Here is a 15,797-nt window from a genome sequence, read left to right as displayed (position 1 = left end):
ATTAGAAGTTGTTATTTAATATAGATGATCTATTCTGATCTAACATTTATCCTGCAAATTTCAAAGTCAACAGACACTGGAATGTAGTGTAGTCTTGTTTTTTTGCAGAGCTGTATATAGACTCAAATGATTTAGTTGTTATTTGTATCTAATGTCATTACAAGTGAGTAAATATGTCACAAACATATGTGAGTAATGTGGGTTTTGAAAAAACCCTGTATCTATTTAACTCAGAACTCCTAAAACAGCTACAACAATATACTTTACTAACGTTTTATCAGGCTGATATATAAGGTTTTTTATTTAAACGTTAATTGTATGAGAATTTCTTTTAAACATGTTGCAGTAAAAGACACCCTGGTTTCATAGGTATTTGGCCTATACTGAATATCTGTGGTTAATGTTGACATTACTGTTCTTAGCAACACATCCCCATTATAATCCTGAAAAGGTTTAATTGGGTTTCTTTTCACTTCAGTTCCTTTAAGCGGAAATGCCGAAAAAACAAAAGAAACCCTGGTTCCAACTCCTGAGATGTGACTATTTGCTGGTTGTCTTTGTCGACTAAACAATAATTGACTGTCTTAGCTTTTGGGGCGGTTTGTTGGACCAAACAAGAAATTCAAATAACTTCACCCTGGAATTTACGAAACTGTGATTTCGCACTGCTTTCTGACATTTTCCAGACCAAAAACACATCAATTAATCATGAATATAAACACTTAGTTAATCAATAATAAAAATAATTGTTAGTTGAAGCCCTGAAAAAAGGCATAACTATTGCTGCTTTGGTTTTAAATGGTAAATCACTTCAATAGTTTTATGCTCATTTGTTTGTTTTTTTAGAAGTTTAGAAGAAGAATCATTACTATTCCTTTTATACAATAAGCCGTGATGTCAGTGGGAGCCCAAACAATGAAGACATAAAGCCAATATCAGCAACACAAGGATTAAAAAAGGATTTCAAACATTTCATTCTGTGTGTGATGTCTTTACTGTGCAGCTGTCAGGGTCTGTGGTGACAAGCATCGCTGTGTAGTTCAAGACGTTTCTTCTCAGTCTTGGTTTCCTTCAAGCTCACAGCATCACATCTCTCCTCTCCTCACTGTATTTCAGGCAGAGTGACGGTTGTACTCTTGGGGAGGATGCATCCCGTCGTAGTGAAACTCCCTCCACTGCTCGGTGCTCTGTCTGGTCCTCTCGTCTTGCTCTGGAATATTAGAGATGATTTTTGCCAGATGAATGAACTCGATACTTGGAATGAACTCATCCTCCTCGTCTGCATGCATCAGACGTGAGGAGTTCACGTACCATCGTTCTCCTCCTCAGCGTAGTTCTCAAACTCGTTCCTCTGCTCCTCGTGAAACTCTCTTTTGCGCTGGTCTGCAGCCAAAACCAGCCTCTGCTCGGCTGCAAGCACAGAGGAGGAAAATATCATATCATATCATATCATATCATATCATGTCACATCATATCAAGTTAATTGTCACTTCAGCCCAGTTGCTGCCTAAGACAGACCAGACAAGAGTTCAGAGGTGAATTATTTTGAAAGTATTTGAAAATGTAAAGAAACTCATTGCATAATTTACATATTATGTGTCAGTGTTAAAAAGGCCTGACATGGATTAGTTTTACAGAGGACAAGGTAACAAAAGGAGCTAGAGAGAACCAAACAATACATGCATTGATCCCTAATTAATCAATCAATCATAACAATGTAGAATTTAAATTGATAATGATAAATGAGCCAAATTGTGTGAGGAAATATTTCTAAAATGGAAATACTCAGTTACAGAGCTTTCCATCCCTGGAAACTAGAACTCCATTCAGAGAGCACAAAAACCTGCCCAGGCCCAGCAGTCCCCTTATGAAACCACATTTGAATTCACTGGATCCAGGTTTTTATTTGGATCGCCACCAAATTGCACACACTCATAACAATCAGCCCCTTAAACATGCCTGATTTTTACCATCAAGATCACGAATTATATTCTGAAAAATCTATGAAAACGTTGAAAAATGCCCTACCTCTCAATGTTTGATTAAATGACAAAAATAAATAAATAAACAAATTCTGGATCTGCACTAAAACTTAATGTGTTCTTCTTTGGGTCTTGCCCCACCCATCCCCTGAAAATCATTTGAGTGGTCTTTGCGTAATCCTGCTAACGCAAAACAAGAACATAACCTCCTTGACTCGGCTGATAAAACTGCAACAATTTCAATTCAACAAGTGGAGACACACACGCTGAAAACACTACGACGCTAAACTGAAACCTGACAAAATACCACAGACCTGAATCAGTGAATGTGGAGAAACAAAGCCCTGAACTTCATACAGCTTGAATGTGTGTTGAAGCTGTGATTCATAGACGGTGATTGTGTCCAAGGCCGACACACAAAACCTGGATCCCTGAGTGTAGGAGAGAGGCTAATGACTCATGTCTCATCTTTTCATCCTCCATCCAGAAAGATTTGTGTGGGTAGACAGCAAGGCTCAGGGAGAGGTTCACGGTTTTCAAGGCAAAATAAAAGACTGTCTCTTTGGAAGGGACCCACCGGGTTCATTTAACTCAGACTGCTTAAGCCCAATATTAGCTTCAGCTATAATTCAGTATTCATTTTGCACAGAATGAGGATTTTGCGGATGTTGTTCTTCATCTCAAACATTGGTAGTATTTTAGGACTGGACATCTACACGGTCAATATGACTCTTTCAACAAACTGCGGAAGTGAGTATTGTTTTAACACAGACTTTAATGAACCCATCGTTTGGCCTAAAGTGTTACAACTTGGTTTAGGTCTCATACAGATACAGAGAAGTGAGGTTGAGGACTGTGGACGGCCATGTGACCTCTGAGCAGTGAGACTGGACACATGAAGGAGACCAGAGGGCATTTAGAGTAGTCGTTATGTCATGTGTGGGCACGCTAGTGTCAGTGAAAATGACAGGCTGACTGCAATAACATTAGAAAGAGCCATTGGCTGAGATTGCAGAGGTTCCAAATCGCCACGCTAACCTTTTCCAAAGTCCAGTGGTGACCTTTGACCTTCAGCCAGGATTCCCTACACAAGTCTGTGCATGAGCTCATCTTGGGAATTCCAGCCACTTGGTCGCATACAGATTATAAAGTCTCAGGTTTACAGATTAATTGCTAGAGAGTATTTACTTGCAGATTATATTAAATAGAATTTATGTCACCTTATCTACCCACTGAAATAGATAATACATACATCAAATATTTTCCTTTCCAAATTTCATCTACCTGCAAGAGTGTTGTTGTGCTTTTGTGTCATTAGGCAGCAGAAGAGTGAGCACTGTTTATTTCTCTCACTTTTTTACTTGGTGTCTCTCTGACCCCTCTCCGCCTGCGTGTCGGCACATTCCAAATGCTCACCCACTCACTCGTCCGTCACCGTGTTCTCTGCTTGGTGTTCATTTGTTTCTCCTTTAACTGCACAAAGTGTCTCGTTGTTGTTGCTGCACACAACCCCACAGCCTGTTACACAACTCCAATTCAGAGCGGCAGTGTGTCGAATTCCTGTACTTCTATCTTTGTGAGGGCCATTTTAAGCATAGACCCTACAGAGTGAGGACAGTTTGACCAGGTTAAGACTTGGTTTCAGGGTTAGGGTAAGGGTTACAATTAGGTTTAGGTTATAGGGTTAGGGTTAGGCATTTAGTTTGGCTGGTTAAGGTCAGGGTAAGGGGCTCGGGAATGTATTATGCCAATGAGTGTCCTCACTAAGCTAGAAGTGCAACGATGTGTGTGTGTGTGTGTGTGTGTGTGTGTGTGTGTGTGTGTGTGTGTGTGTGTGTGTGTGTGTGTGTGTGTGTGTATGTGTGTGCTCTCACCTTCCTGTTGGTAGAACTGTACATAACAGAGCTTTTAAACCCCCTGAGAATGTCAAACACTGTGCAGCATGTGAATTTTCACAAAACTTTTTAGGAGAATATTGACACATCTATTCCGAGTCTGTGTGAGTCTGTGAGTCTGTGAGTCTGTGTGTGTGTGTGTGTGTGTGTGTGTGTGTGTGTGTGTGTGTGTGTGTGTGTGTGTGAGAGAGAGAGAGAGCTCCATGCTGCCCTGTGGCTCCTGCTGCAGCCTCCAGCAGAGGAGGAGGCCGACCTCAGACAGGTTGGAGGTGGTCTCTGGTGCGTTCATTTGAAAACAGCTGCTGGACGCCACAGACAAACATTTAGTCCACAATAAACCTGTTCAGACTACAAAAGATCTGTATTTTAACAAGTTATTTAATTTATTACTGAGCAGCTAATTTACGATTTTTTTAAAGAAGAGATAAATCCATCACTGGGGTCATAATATCCGATGCCACCTGTCTTTATTATCGTACCAGTTCTATTAAGAGATTAAAAATCTGAACTTTCTTTTGGCCTTATTTAAGAATCCATTGCGCAAGACAAATTCCTTAAAAGGACATTAAAAGTTTCTTCCAGTTAGGAATTTTGTTGATACTTGTACAGCAGTCTGCCCATATGCAAACATTTACGAGGAACGCTGGATTTATTTGATGTATGAATTTTTTATAGGCACAGTTCACATTGATCTAAGCCAGTTTAAATGTGCCAAACTAACTTGTATGTGTTGTGCCTGAGCAAGCTGTTAAATTGTCTATTAAAATTACAATAAATCAAACAATATGAGAGAAAAGCAGGCGAAACATAAAGATTTCTTAAAGCTCTTTGGCAGATTTTTTAGTTTTAAGAGGTAAAACAAACGTCTTGTGCAGCATAAAGTTTTGTAGACAGGTGCGTTGAATCAAAAACTCTTGACTGAGAGAAATCCAAAGAATTTCGAAGTCATATTCAGTTTTTCAATCATAATAATAATTTTAAAACTGAATGATTAAGTAGGATAAATGATTTCTTGTGAGTCATCATTGATAACATTATTTGGATAGTACAACATGATGACGTCCATTCTGGCAAATAGCAGTGTGGAAATTAGTGTTAGAGTACATCTGTTGCCAAAATGTGTACTTATATAATGACAGATGACCACAAACACACACACACACACTCACTCATCTTGGCTGGCCATATAAAACCTGAAGTAAACTCACCGTTAATCTCATCCTGGGACTTCGCTCCCCGTTTGCTGCGTCTCCTGAAGAAGTTTGAGGCATCGGCCTCCTTCATGAAAATCCTCTTCAGCGGACCTGCAGTGGAAGCAGGAGGAGGTTCAGCTCACAACATAAAGACAGAGAGAGGATGAAGGGATGGAGCAGTGCAGCTGATGCAGCTCTTCACCTTGTGGATCTGTAGTGCTGCTTGTGCTGCTGGGCACAGCTGCAGACTCGGCCTCTGGAGACACTGGGTCAGAGGACAAAACATGAAAAAACACACAATCTGAGCTCCTGTGTATGAAAAATGAAGACAATAAACAGCTGTTATAAGTGTGTCTAAACCTAAAGGGGAAAAATCCACATGTCCACAAAGCCAAAAACCCAAATCCAACATTCTCCTGCATGAGACTCACAGGAGAGTGCGAGGAGCACGGCGAGGAGAGCGAGGACGGTTGCATACGTGCAGGACATCTTTAGCTCCGGGTCTCAAGTGTTGAGGTACAGGATGTGGACCAGGAGGGAGAGAGGTGAGTGAGATGTGTGTGAGAGAGGTAGGGAGGGAGCCCTGAGGATGATTGAGAGCCTGTCAGAGGAGGGAGGGAGCGACCGAGCAGATCTGATAAGAGGATGAGTCCAATAAACTGGAGGCAGCTGAGGATTCAATTCTGACTTGATTATCTTATTCTGCTCCTTTGACCACTTATTTTGTTTAGTCATTGCACGTCAGTTAAAGAAGGTGAGGTGACACCATGGATCTAACATTTGCCTTTGGCCAGGTGACATGGGCCTATGGTGGCCTGTTTTTATAGTTAAACTAAGGGCTCACTATTGAGATTACACAACAGGCTGAACATTAACCACTTGTCTGGTTGATACATGAACTAAAGATGGAGGCCAGACAGCAAAAACACCGACATGTCTGGGAAAAAAGTGACATGCAATAAACCAGGGCCCAGAGCCAGAGCAGGGTCTTCTTGCCAAACGTCTCCTGCAGCTGAAGTGGGCACCTCAACAAGGCCGTCTTCTCTACCACTGTGTAAAGTTTTGCCGGAAAGTATGCAGCCTTCTGTTTGCTCGGGTTTTTTCCCACTTGGATTTTGGCCGCAGCCCCAGAAGAGAGTGAATGTTTAAACTGTTTTGTGAGGCGATCCGAAGGTGGAGAGATTGTTGCTCAGGAAGAGTTTGAGAAAATGTGAAGGGGGAATGTTTTGCTCAGGTAAATGAGGAAGGAGGAAAATCACTCTCACATGCACCAAATTAATATCATACCTGAAGTGAAATAAAAAATCACGTTTGTTCGTCTGTTTGATTACATTTGGTGGGATTTGAACAGTGTCACAGTAAGTGATGAGTTTTTGTCTTGGATCTGGATCCAGAACTTTAAAATGTATTTCTTAACATTGTAAGAACATGTTTTGTATACTGTAGTGCTCAGTACCACAGAGTCAGTACTACAGGTCAGTAGATAATCTTACTCACTGAACACTGGTGAAACTAGTGTTAACTGTGCAGAGAACACACAAAATCTCAAATCTTGAATGAAAGGAAGCAGAAAGAAGAATAAGAAAGAAGAGTAATCTTATATAATCTGCCCCTCTTTCACAAGACAATGTTATTAATCAACAAAGCAAATAATTAAAAACAATTAAATGGATGTATAACTAGAACTACTGGTCTGGGAGTGTTGCCCAGGGCAAAGACTAAACTAGGAGAAGCAGCCTTTTGTCACTAGGCAGCACAGCACTGGAACCACCTACCTTATGGTCGTAGGAAAGTCCCATCAACTTTTAAATCCAGACTGAAATCTTTTTTAATCACAAGTGCCTTTAACTAAACAATTTTTTCAAGGCCACACCCTCATTGTATTAGTCTATTTCTATTTTATTATTTTACACATCGCTATCTATTTCATTTGTATTATTTTACTCCTTCCACTTATATATAAACACAGATTTTGATAATTTTTTTATCATTTACCTCTTATAATCTCTTTACCTCCTTTATTCTACTATTTGCTTTTGCTTGAAATTTGTTTTCAGTCTTGCTTTCTGATTTGAAACTATGTTTCAGGCATCTTCCCTGAACGACGCCTTGAGTCCACCTTTGTGAATTGTGCTTCATCAGTAAAACTGCCTTGCCTTATGATTACACGTGTTCCTATTATTTTGTCAACTCCATTCAGATCAACGAGTGCAGAGAGTTTCAGCACAGACTGAAGGAGGGATTATCACAGGCCTGCTTTAGTTTTAGTTGGTGTATTGGGAGCAGAGTTTTACGAGTGGACCGTACTGCGCTTCCTCCAGTAGGGGCCGCTGTGGGGCTGCAGTGGCCGCCTCCTTGTCGTTTCTCGCAGCGACAGTTGGGTGGCGCTGTTTCCCGCCAGGCACTAGGAGGACTGTGGTGGCAGCAGCTGAGGACTCACACTCAGACCAACATCTTCCACATCGTCCGCCGCACTGCCGCGGTCTCCCCGGGTTCGAACACGCTCTCACACCGAGAGAAGAGCAGCGCAGAGCGGGGCCTCCTGTCTGTTCCTACCGGGAGGGAAACTTTAAAGCCCGGAGAGGAGCCATGCTGCCGGACGACACAACAACAACCCCGCGGACATAAGCGACACCGAGGAGCAGAAAGTAGCTTCCACCTCCGCGACACCACAAAGAAGAAGGAGGGGGAGAAGAAGAAGGAGAAGAAGCGGCAGCTCACCCGCTTTATTGTATTTTTTATTGAGGGGAACACCGGTGGGAAAGACGGCGTCTGGCCTGAGGAGAAGCTCCGAGGTCGGGGACTCCGGTCGGAGCAACGTTCATCGTTTCTGGTGAGAGCCCCGGTTCTTGTTTCACATTGTCGGTGTAGCGTGTGTGGTTGTAGCGCAGAGAAACACGGCTGAGCTGAGTCAAGACACAATTTACAACAACACGCACTCAAAAAAAAAAAAACACACACGACACAACAACGCAGTGGTGTTCACTTCACAGTGTCTCGGTTCACTTCGTCCCATTCACCGGTCAATGGCCGCAGCTCAGCCGCACAGGTTAACTGTGAGGTTAGCTCCACCGAGCAGGAAGCCACGTTCACTCAGGCTGAGAGTTTATCTCTGGCGAACCCAGGAGTTAAACATTAGTGTGAGTCGTGTTGTTAAATGTCTCACAGCAGCACAAACAGGCTGCTTGTCACTAAAGTCAACGAGGCTGTTGTAAAGGGGAAGAAGAAGAAGAAGAGGGAGGACTGCTGCTGCTGCTGCTCTGCGTGTATCGTCTTGCATAGTTGCTACCAAAACATTCAGTGACCCACATTTCACAGGGTGTCCTGTCTTTCAGGTCCAAATAGTTTCACAGGCCAGTCGAAGCACCAGCGAGTCAGTCTCTCTCTCTCTCTCTCTCTCTCTCTCTCTCTCTCTCACACACTCACTCTCTCTCACACACACACACACACACACACACAGCTGCAGGCAGGTATAGTACTGTACAGAAAGGCAGGCAAGACTCAGCGGCTTCCACAGGAAACAGTGTGAGGAAAGACAGTTTCTAGCAATCCCAGCTTTCAATGAATCACACAGGGTTGGTTCTCATTAGGGAGTTCATCTGCCTCTCTCTCTTTTTGAGTTGGTGTGTGTGTGTGTGTGTGTAGGCTGCAGGATGTTCAGTAGGAAATCAGCATTGTTTTGGAGTGAGGCATTTTCATGGCCAACTGGTGAAGGAAGTTCATTTCAGTGTGAGACCATGTTTATTGGCACATATGTTGTTCTCATGTGTTTATGGCTGTTTCATTCTGAGAGCCTGTGTTTATTAAGAACTATTAACCCAGTCTGGCCAGTTTAGGTTGAAATAACTATCAAGGTTTTCCCCCCATTACCTGCAGTTTATCGGGTACAGCTAAAGCTAATGCAGCACACCTGCTATCAATCCTTCTTTCTCAAAAGCTGTAAAGCCAGTTTTTGTTCATGTTCTTTCACAGAGGTGTCGGTTTAATATATGTTAATTTGACAGGCCGTAATTCATGACACTGCTGACTCGTGTTGTGCTGTGAGGAGTTTCCAATATGTAGTCGACCCGAATCCTGTAAAAGATGGACACCATATTAGAAAAATCTCTGTTTGATGCAGCTCAGTTCAACAGCATTACTGACTAATAAGTTGAACACCTCTCCAAAATCAAAATTTGATTAACAAAAATGTCCACATCATCAACAATAATAAGGACTGTTGAGCAATTACTTGGTTTACAGGTCAATAAAAGTCTGAAGAAACAAACACCATGCCCATCAGAATTTAAAGCTCAATTTGATGTCTTCCGGTTTCCTGTTGAGACTCACCAACACAAATATTTAGTTTGCTGTCACAGAGGAATAAGAAATTCTGCAAATATTCACATTTCATCAATTACAACAAGAGATTGTTGCATTTTGGGCTCAAGTTTCTGATTAATTTCCTGTGGATTGATTAGTTCATTTATCATTTAATAATGTCAACTGTCAATAGCAGTTATATCATTTAGACTTGACTGTGCCGAAAGTCCCCAATTTATGATATTGAATAATTTCCACTCTCATGAAGAAACTGTTACTAGGATTATTTTATTAAACTTTTGTCTCTGCTGATATGATATCAGTTTCATCACTGAAATCAAAACAATGTTTTTTAAATACCTTTTATCTTATACCATTATATTAGTGCTTTCTTAAGTTTTTTTCATTTAGCTAAAGAAAGCAAACTTCTTAAATCAAACATTGCCTCGCAGCAGAAAGATGATTATAAGTGAAGAACCATTCAGAGGAAGCTCTTGACAGGATTTGATACCGTGCTGCAGAAATGTTTTGGTCAGAACCAATATAAGTACTGATGTTCGATAATGCTGTCATCCTTGTCACTGGTTATAGTTGATTTTGTTTTGCTGAGGGCTGAGTGAAAGAGCTGTCAAAGCACTTTCTCTCATTTCCTGTGAGTAGGTTTCAGTTTGACAGCCACACGCTGTTGAGCTTTCCTGCAGTAAGTGAGCTTCAGAAGGCGTGTGTCCGTGCTGGGCTCAAAATACCTTGTGTTGAGCCTGGTACATGCAGGAGGGCAGGGATCTGTGGGGTGGGTGGTGGGGTATGTGACTGTGGCTGTGTGTTGGTTTGACGTGGGGTCGTTCCCTTGGTGAAGGCCTTGGGGATGGTGGTATCAGGGTAACCTGACCCGCTGTGAAACAGCTGTAGCTACGTGGGGCTGATCCCCCGAGTCACAGTGCAGATCAGATGATGGTCCAGTATGTGTATGGGTGTGTGAGCATACACACGAGTGGCCGTGTTTTTGGCAGAGCTTCACATGCAGTGACAAAAACAAAACTTCATTGACTTTTTGGCTACTTTTAATTCCTTGTCCTTCCCCTCGTTTACTAATTAAGTGTTTGTGTGTGTGTGTGTGTGTGTGAGAGAGAGGTCAGTTTGAAGCAGCGGGCCGAGACAACTGGCTGAAGGTTAATGTGTCACCACTCTCTGGGGAGCAGCTGCTATGTCACAGGCACCACTCCTGTCTATAGATAGCCATGAATACAAACTCTTCCTCTTTTCTCTGCTGCATTAACACAAGAATCCTGGCACCGGCATGCAGCCCGGCCCTCACAGGCAGTTGCCTCGCGAGACAAATGCTGCTGCTGGCAAGTTTTTCCACTTTCACCCCCGATTCTCTGTCTGCGTCTGAATCTGAAAGTGCCTGATGTGGTGGTACCAATGACCCCCGCGTCCTCCGTCCCTCCCTCCAGCGTTGAGCCAGCTGGCAGAGAACCTTTTTGATTGAGTTATACAGTAATAACCCGTCACCACATATCTGGGTTATCTGCAGTATTAATGTCTGAAACAGGTGAGGGACTAATATTGCCTTTTTCCCGTCACTCTTGGCAGGATTGGCAGGACGCAGTTCGAACACTTGTTTAGTCTTTATTTGGAAGCAGACGTAGTCGCCATCCACTCCAACGTTATTACAGCTGCAGTAGCTTCACATATTTTCGGTGCGGTGCAGTGTTAATAATTAAGTTGTCCCTGGTTTAATAAAAGAACAAAAGTTTGATCGTAGTGTTTGGTTTTTTAATTAGCTGAATTTGGAAACCCCCAGGCTCGCTCCACTTCAGGCTCAGCGGGTTTGCTTCTTATCAGGGACCGAGAAAGAAGAACGCTGTTCAACAGCTAAAATGATTGTCAGGCTCCTTGTTTATGATATTATCAAATTTCCATTTAATTTAAAGCTTGGTGACTTTCTCACCACTCACTTGTTTGAACAAAAGCATGATGTAAGCAGGTTTTCTACAGTTCTTTCTTTTCTTCAGACTCACCGTATAATGGGAAACTGCAGACAAGAGTAGAAACATATAGTTTAGGTGTTTTAAAACTAGTACAACGGCTTCTGAAAGTTGCTTGTGTTAGCAGTTTGATATGGAAACTGATATTCTGATATCCTCAAACCCGTCCTGCCATCTGCCCTTGCTAGATAGCAATTTGGCCCATTATTCCCTTTTAACTGCCATGAAAGGCTGTCAGGACCTACTGGGGCTGCTGGTGCAAGGACGAGCACAGACAGACAGTGAGTGGAGGCTAATTGTCGCTCTCTCTGATGCTAATGCTCTGCTCACGAACCAACAGCAGGTGACATGATGTCCAGGCACAAATCAAACAAGTGCGCTCCTGGACGATTATCTCTGTAATGAGCCAAACAGAAGTTTGTGATAATCATGCCATCTTTTTATTTAGAATCTTACTTAAATGTGCTACTACTCGGCTAATCTGGTCTATATATGCAAATTTCCAGAAAAGCAATTAACACCCAATGTCTAGTTTGACTGCAGTGTCCATGATTCAGTCTCTACCATTGTTTGATATGACCGTCATTTAATTCACTGAAGATTCAAACTCCCACAAAACTCTGATTTTCAAAAGCAGGATTGTGTTTATAATGTATTTCATCATCATCTTGGAGTGACAGTATCCCGCCGCCGGCTGCCAGATAAAATCAGGCTCTTATCTGTTGATCTCAGTACCCTGCTATGAACCAGCTGCGTCCACACGGCTTATCTGTCACAATTCATGCTGGCTTTTCATCCCATTCATAAACTCAGCTGTGTTATCACGTATAGTGTAAGTGATGTAAGTCAATTCAATGATGTTTTTAATTTCAGAGACATTGTTAAGCCCTTCGTGACATATTTCTGAAGGGAAATTAGTTTTGTGGTTTTTTATCAATAATAATTCCATGCAATTCTGGACGCACTTGTATATTAAATCTCAAACTTTCCAACATTATGCACATATGTGAACCTACAATCATACAAATTGCAGTATTATTTATGTGACAAATGTCTGTGACTCAGTAATAACTGTACTTGTTTAACTCATTGCTCAAACCAAAAATGCCAAACATCAGCCTGGTACTGTTCCTCACATGTGATGTGAGTATTATGAGTAGTTTTGGAAATTACCAGGGTTTGGTGTTTTCAAAACGAAAGACGAGGTAGAAAGCCACCCACATCTTAATGCTTATCCTCTCTTGATCATTTCTGTTAGTGGATGATGGCTTAAACAACAGTTAATCTCACTACATATCTGGAGTTTGCTTTGAGAATTACTGCGTCACTTGATTTGTTGAACATTGGTAGATGTGGTCTAACACTCTGGCAAACCCTGCACAGTTTGTCTGTAACAAGCAGAAGATGTAGCAATGAGATTTGGAAAAAATCCCAGTTACTTTAAGGGCTTCAACTCAGTAACGGCTATTACCTCTTACAAGGAGGTTGTGTTTTCACTGGCATTTGTTTGTTTTTTAGCAGGATTATGCAAAAACTACATAGATTACACAGATTACCATGGAACTTGGTGGAAGGATGCCATATGGATTAGGGGAGAATTTATTAAATGTTGGTGTGGATCTGGATCATGCGCCTGATCCAGTATTTTTTGGGATCTAAAACAGGGTGTTCTTTTGACATTTTCACCAATTTCCCAGAGAACAATTTGTGTATCTAGATGGAAATAGAAAGTCAGGCATTATTAGGGGTCTGCTTTCTATGAGTGTGTGCAATGCTTGAGGTGACTGTTGGGATGCACTCTACTGAGTGTTCAAGTTTTCATTGATGATTGAGCCTGCAATTATTTTCTCGGTTGATCTATTGATATGTTTAATCTGAAAGAATAACCTAATCAAAATCTTATTTTATCAGAACTAATTGGCTATAAGACTGAGAAAAGCAGTGAATCCTAACTCCTTTGAGAGCCATCTAATATTTGGTATTTGACACTGACATTAGTGATCAGTTGATTTTAAAAACCAGTCAGCCCTAATTACAAGAACATTGCCTTCACAGTACAGTTTATAGATACTTTCATGCTGTTCAACAGTAACACCTGTTCTTTCTGAAAACCATACTATAGCTCAGTATTAAACTTCAGCTTCTAACCTTCACTATTGAACTTGGTTGTCTACTATCTGACTGCAGGTGGAGCTTGGCCGCAGGGAAAGCTTAGAGAGGAGCAGGGCTGTCAGTCAAGCTGCTGTAACCATAGCAGCAGTGCTAATCAGCCTGCATTCTGTCTTATTGCCTGTAAGATGTGTTTCTGTGTCACCTGTCCTGACCTCTTTAGGCAACAGGCTCTGGCTGAGGTGTCTGTTGTCCCCCCTCACACACACACACACACTCACCAGCACTGACCAGTCTGTCATCACTGCTCAGCCCTTCGGACACAGGTGACATGTGTTCTGAGCGTAAAAGAAGGGTGAGGAGAGAATGTGTGTCAGTGCAGATGGTAAAGAGCAAAGAAAATAGGCGAATATGACGAGACTCTTTGTGTCGCTGCCCTTGATGAGGTTCAAACAGATCTTACAGTGGAAGTAAAGCCTCACCTGCTGCAGAGTGTGTGGGTGATGCATGCCTGGTTGTCATGCTCAGCACTGCTCAGCTCAGCACCACACAGCACGGCGCTACCGCCTGCGTCTCCTGAAAAAAGCCCACTTTATACTGTGCACAATGCAGCCTTTATGCAAGGCCCCCATAATGGAGCCAGCTCCTTCACTCATGTCCTCATTGTCTTGGCCAGGATGAGAAAAGGCTGCTCTTTAGAAAAGCAAGGCTGAGCTCACCCGTGAATCATGCCAACAGTCACGCTTGTTCTCTGCTGCCTTCTGTGAGCGAGACAACCAGGGGAGGGGAGACGGGAGTTTTCTAGGACCCCTGTCCTCCCTTCAGGCAGTGATGTCCGGAGGTTTACTGGACCCTGGAGGGGTCACGCAGCGGTTGCGACCTTGCTTTTCCTGTTTCTGTGTGTGGCCCAGACAGAAGTCACCCTGTAGCTGGGCTGTGGTGTGATCGGTTCGTCCAGCAAAAGTGGGACAATTGCACAGGCTTCCGCAGTGATGTTGGCGTGTGGAGCAATAGTCTGGCATTGCAGGGCTGCTGTGGGGGTGGTGGTTCTTCACAGCAGGAGCTCTGCTCATACCCTTTTAGAAAACCTCTTGTTTATCATCGACACAGTTACTGTCTGCCCATGGCTACGGCAGGAAAAGGACAGAATCCATATGAAGCATATGTCTAATGTCACCACTGCAGCATCGATGATGCTTCACTCCCCCCACCTCCCCGCTCCTTTTTCCTTAACATCCACCCCTCTATCTCCTGCTTACTGTACTGCCAGGAAAACAGCTGTTTAGCACACAACTGTGTCAGGGCTACTCTGTGATGTGAGCATCATATTGTGCTGGGTGTTGATGACTGGTTTAGGGGCTAAAAGATCCAAACTCACTGTAGGTTTTGAGATGGAAAAAATCAGCATGCATGTAGTCTCCTGCTGTGCTCTGCATTTTCAACATGGAAAAAAGCAGTGGGGTTGCCGTGGCAACAAATCCCGAATCAGTGCGATGCTCGGACCCTTCCATTCCCCCTCAAGTTCCCCCTCTCTCCATTCTGCCACCTCCTCCTCCTCCCTGGCCTCCTCCCAGTGGATCTGGAGCTCAGACCTCAGACCGGCCTACTTAGGAGAGCAGGCATGAGGCTGAGAACAGGGATCATGTCCAAAGCTCTGCACTCGATCCCAGAGCAGGGACGTGGGCCAGCGGATACGGGTCCACATTAGACAGCCCCCCTTCTTCTTTCTACTGCCATTGTTAACTTTCCATGGAGTTCTCAGAAAGTGATTTGTATCCACTAAGTCTGCTGGATAATAGATCATGTCCCAGTTATTTATGAGATGTTAATGTGCCCCCTACTATATCCTCATCGTATACATTATTACAGCAAGAGGGGGTTCGGGTTATTACCAGGGAAATAGCACGTCGGTTTATCTTAATCTATTGGTACTTAATCCTGATTTATCCTAGCGATTATAAACACGTCAAAGTGTTTTCGTTCAACCAGAATAAAATCAGAATTATGGTGTCAATTTACGGATGTGTTCATTATTGAACATGGCTCTCAACGCCACCCAGTGTTTGAAACCATCTTGGACCTTGCAGGGCCGCTGCTTAGGTAAAGTCAACTGTTGATATCTGAAAAGGTTACACCCTCTAATCAATGGTAGACAGTACCGCCGACAGCGATTACTCATGAGTGGGTATCTGGAAAGCTGCCCTCATTTTCAAATCAATGCTGAAACCAAGGGTTGTCTACCTGCCCCTCGCATGTCTCATACACGTTTGAATGATGAAAAGTGTGTGTGCTGCTGCTGCTGGAGTTGTCGCTCATAGCTGGATAACT

The 15,797-nt window shown here is 42.9% G+C and overlaps 2 protein-coding genes across 3 annotated transcripts in view; one reads left to right on the top strand and one right to left on the bottom strand.

The window, feature by feature from the left end:
• Positions 1 to 145: 145 nt before the first annotated feature.
• Positions 146 to 14,130, bottom strand: ucmab (upper zone of growth plate and cartilage matrix associated b). 2 transcript variants are annotated; one of them, XM_034589333.1, is made up of 6 exons: positions 13,952 to 14,124; positions 5,502 to 5,671; positions 5,273 to 5,335; positions 5,086 to 5,181; positions 1,312 to 1,410; positions 146 to 1,210 (listed from the first exon to the last, which is right to left on the bottom strand). In XM_034589333.1, exons 2-6 carry the CDS (start codon positions 5,557 to 5,559, stop codon positions 1,113 to 1,115), a joined length of 414 nt encoding a protein of 137 aa, XP_034445224.1. In that variant the 5' UTR covers positions 5,560 to 5,671; positions 13,952 to 14,124; the 3' UTR covers positions 146 to 1,112. The 2 variants fall into 2 exon arrangements, with proteins under 2 accessions (XP_034445224.1, XP_034445225.1); XM_034589334.1 differs by lacking the exon at positions 5,502 to 5,671 and having other exon boundaries at positions 13,952 to 14,130.
• The window catches only part of LOC117763867 (cyclin-dependent kinase 17-like), a 32,111-nt gene continuing 23,763 nt past the window's right edge, over positions 7,450 to 15,797 (top strand). Inside the window, exon 1 of the mRNA XM_034589330.1 lies at positions 7,450 to 7,903. The gene's annotated coding sequence lies outside the window, so the exon portion shown is untranslated. The remainder of the gene's footprint in view (positions 7,904 to 15,797) is intronic.

This window comes from Hippoglossus hippoglossus, chromosome 6 (genome assembly GCF_009819705.1).
Source record: "Hippoglossus hippoglossus isolate fHipHip1 chromosome 6, fHipHip1.pri, whole genome shotgun sequence".
Taxonomy (NCBI): Eukaryota; Metazoa; Chordata; class Actinopteri; order Pleuronectiformes; family Pleuronectidae; genus Hippoglossus; species Hippoglossus hippoglossus.
This window is presented reverse-complemented; position numbering and strand designations above follow the sequence as displayed.

Excerpts from the sequence above, each read along its gene's own strand:
- ucmab (XM_034589333.1), bottom strand. The coding sequence starts at position 5,559 with ATGTCCTGCACGTATGCAACCGTCCTCGCTCTCCTCGCCGTGCTCCTC. Across the intron at positions 5,336-5,501 it reads CGTGCTCCTCGCACTCTCCT|TGTCTCCAGAGGCCGAGTCT; the intron begins GTGAGTCTCATG and ends CCTCTGACCCAG. Across the intron at positions 1,211-1,311 it reads CGCTGAGGAGGAGAACGATG|AGCAAGACGAGAGGACCAGA; the intron begins GTACGTGAACTC and ends CTAATATTCCAG.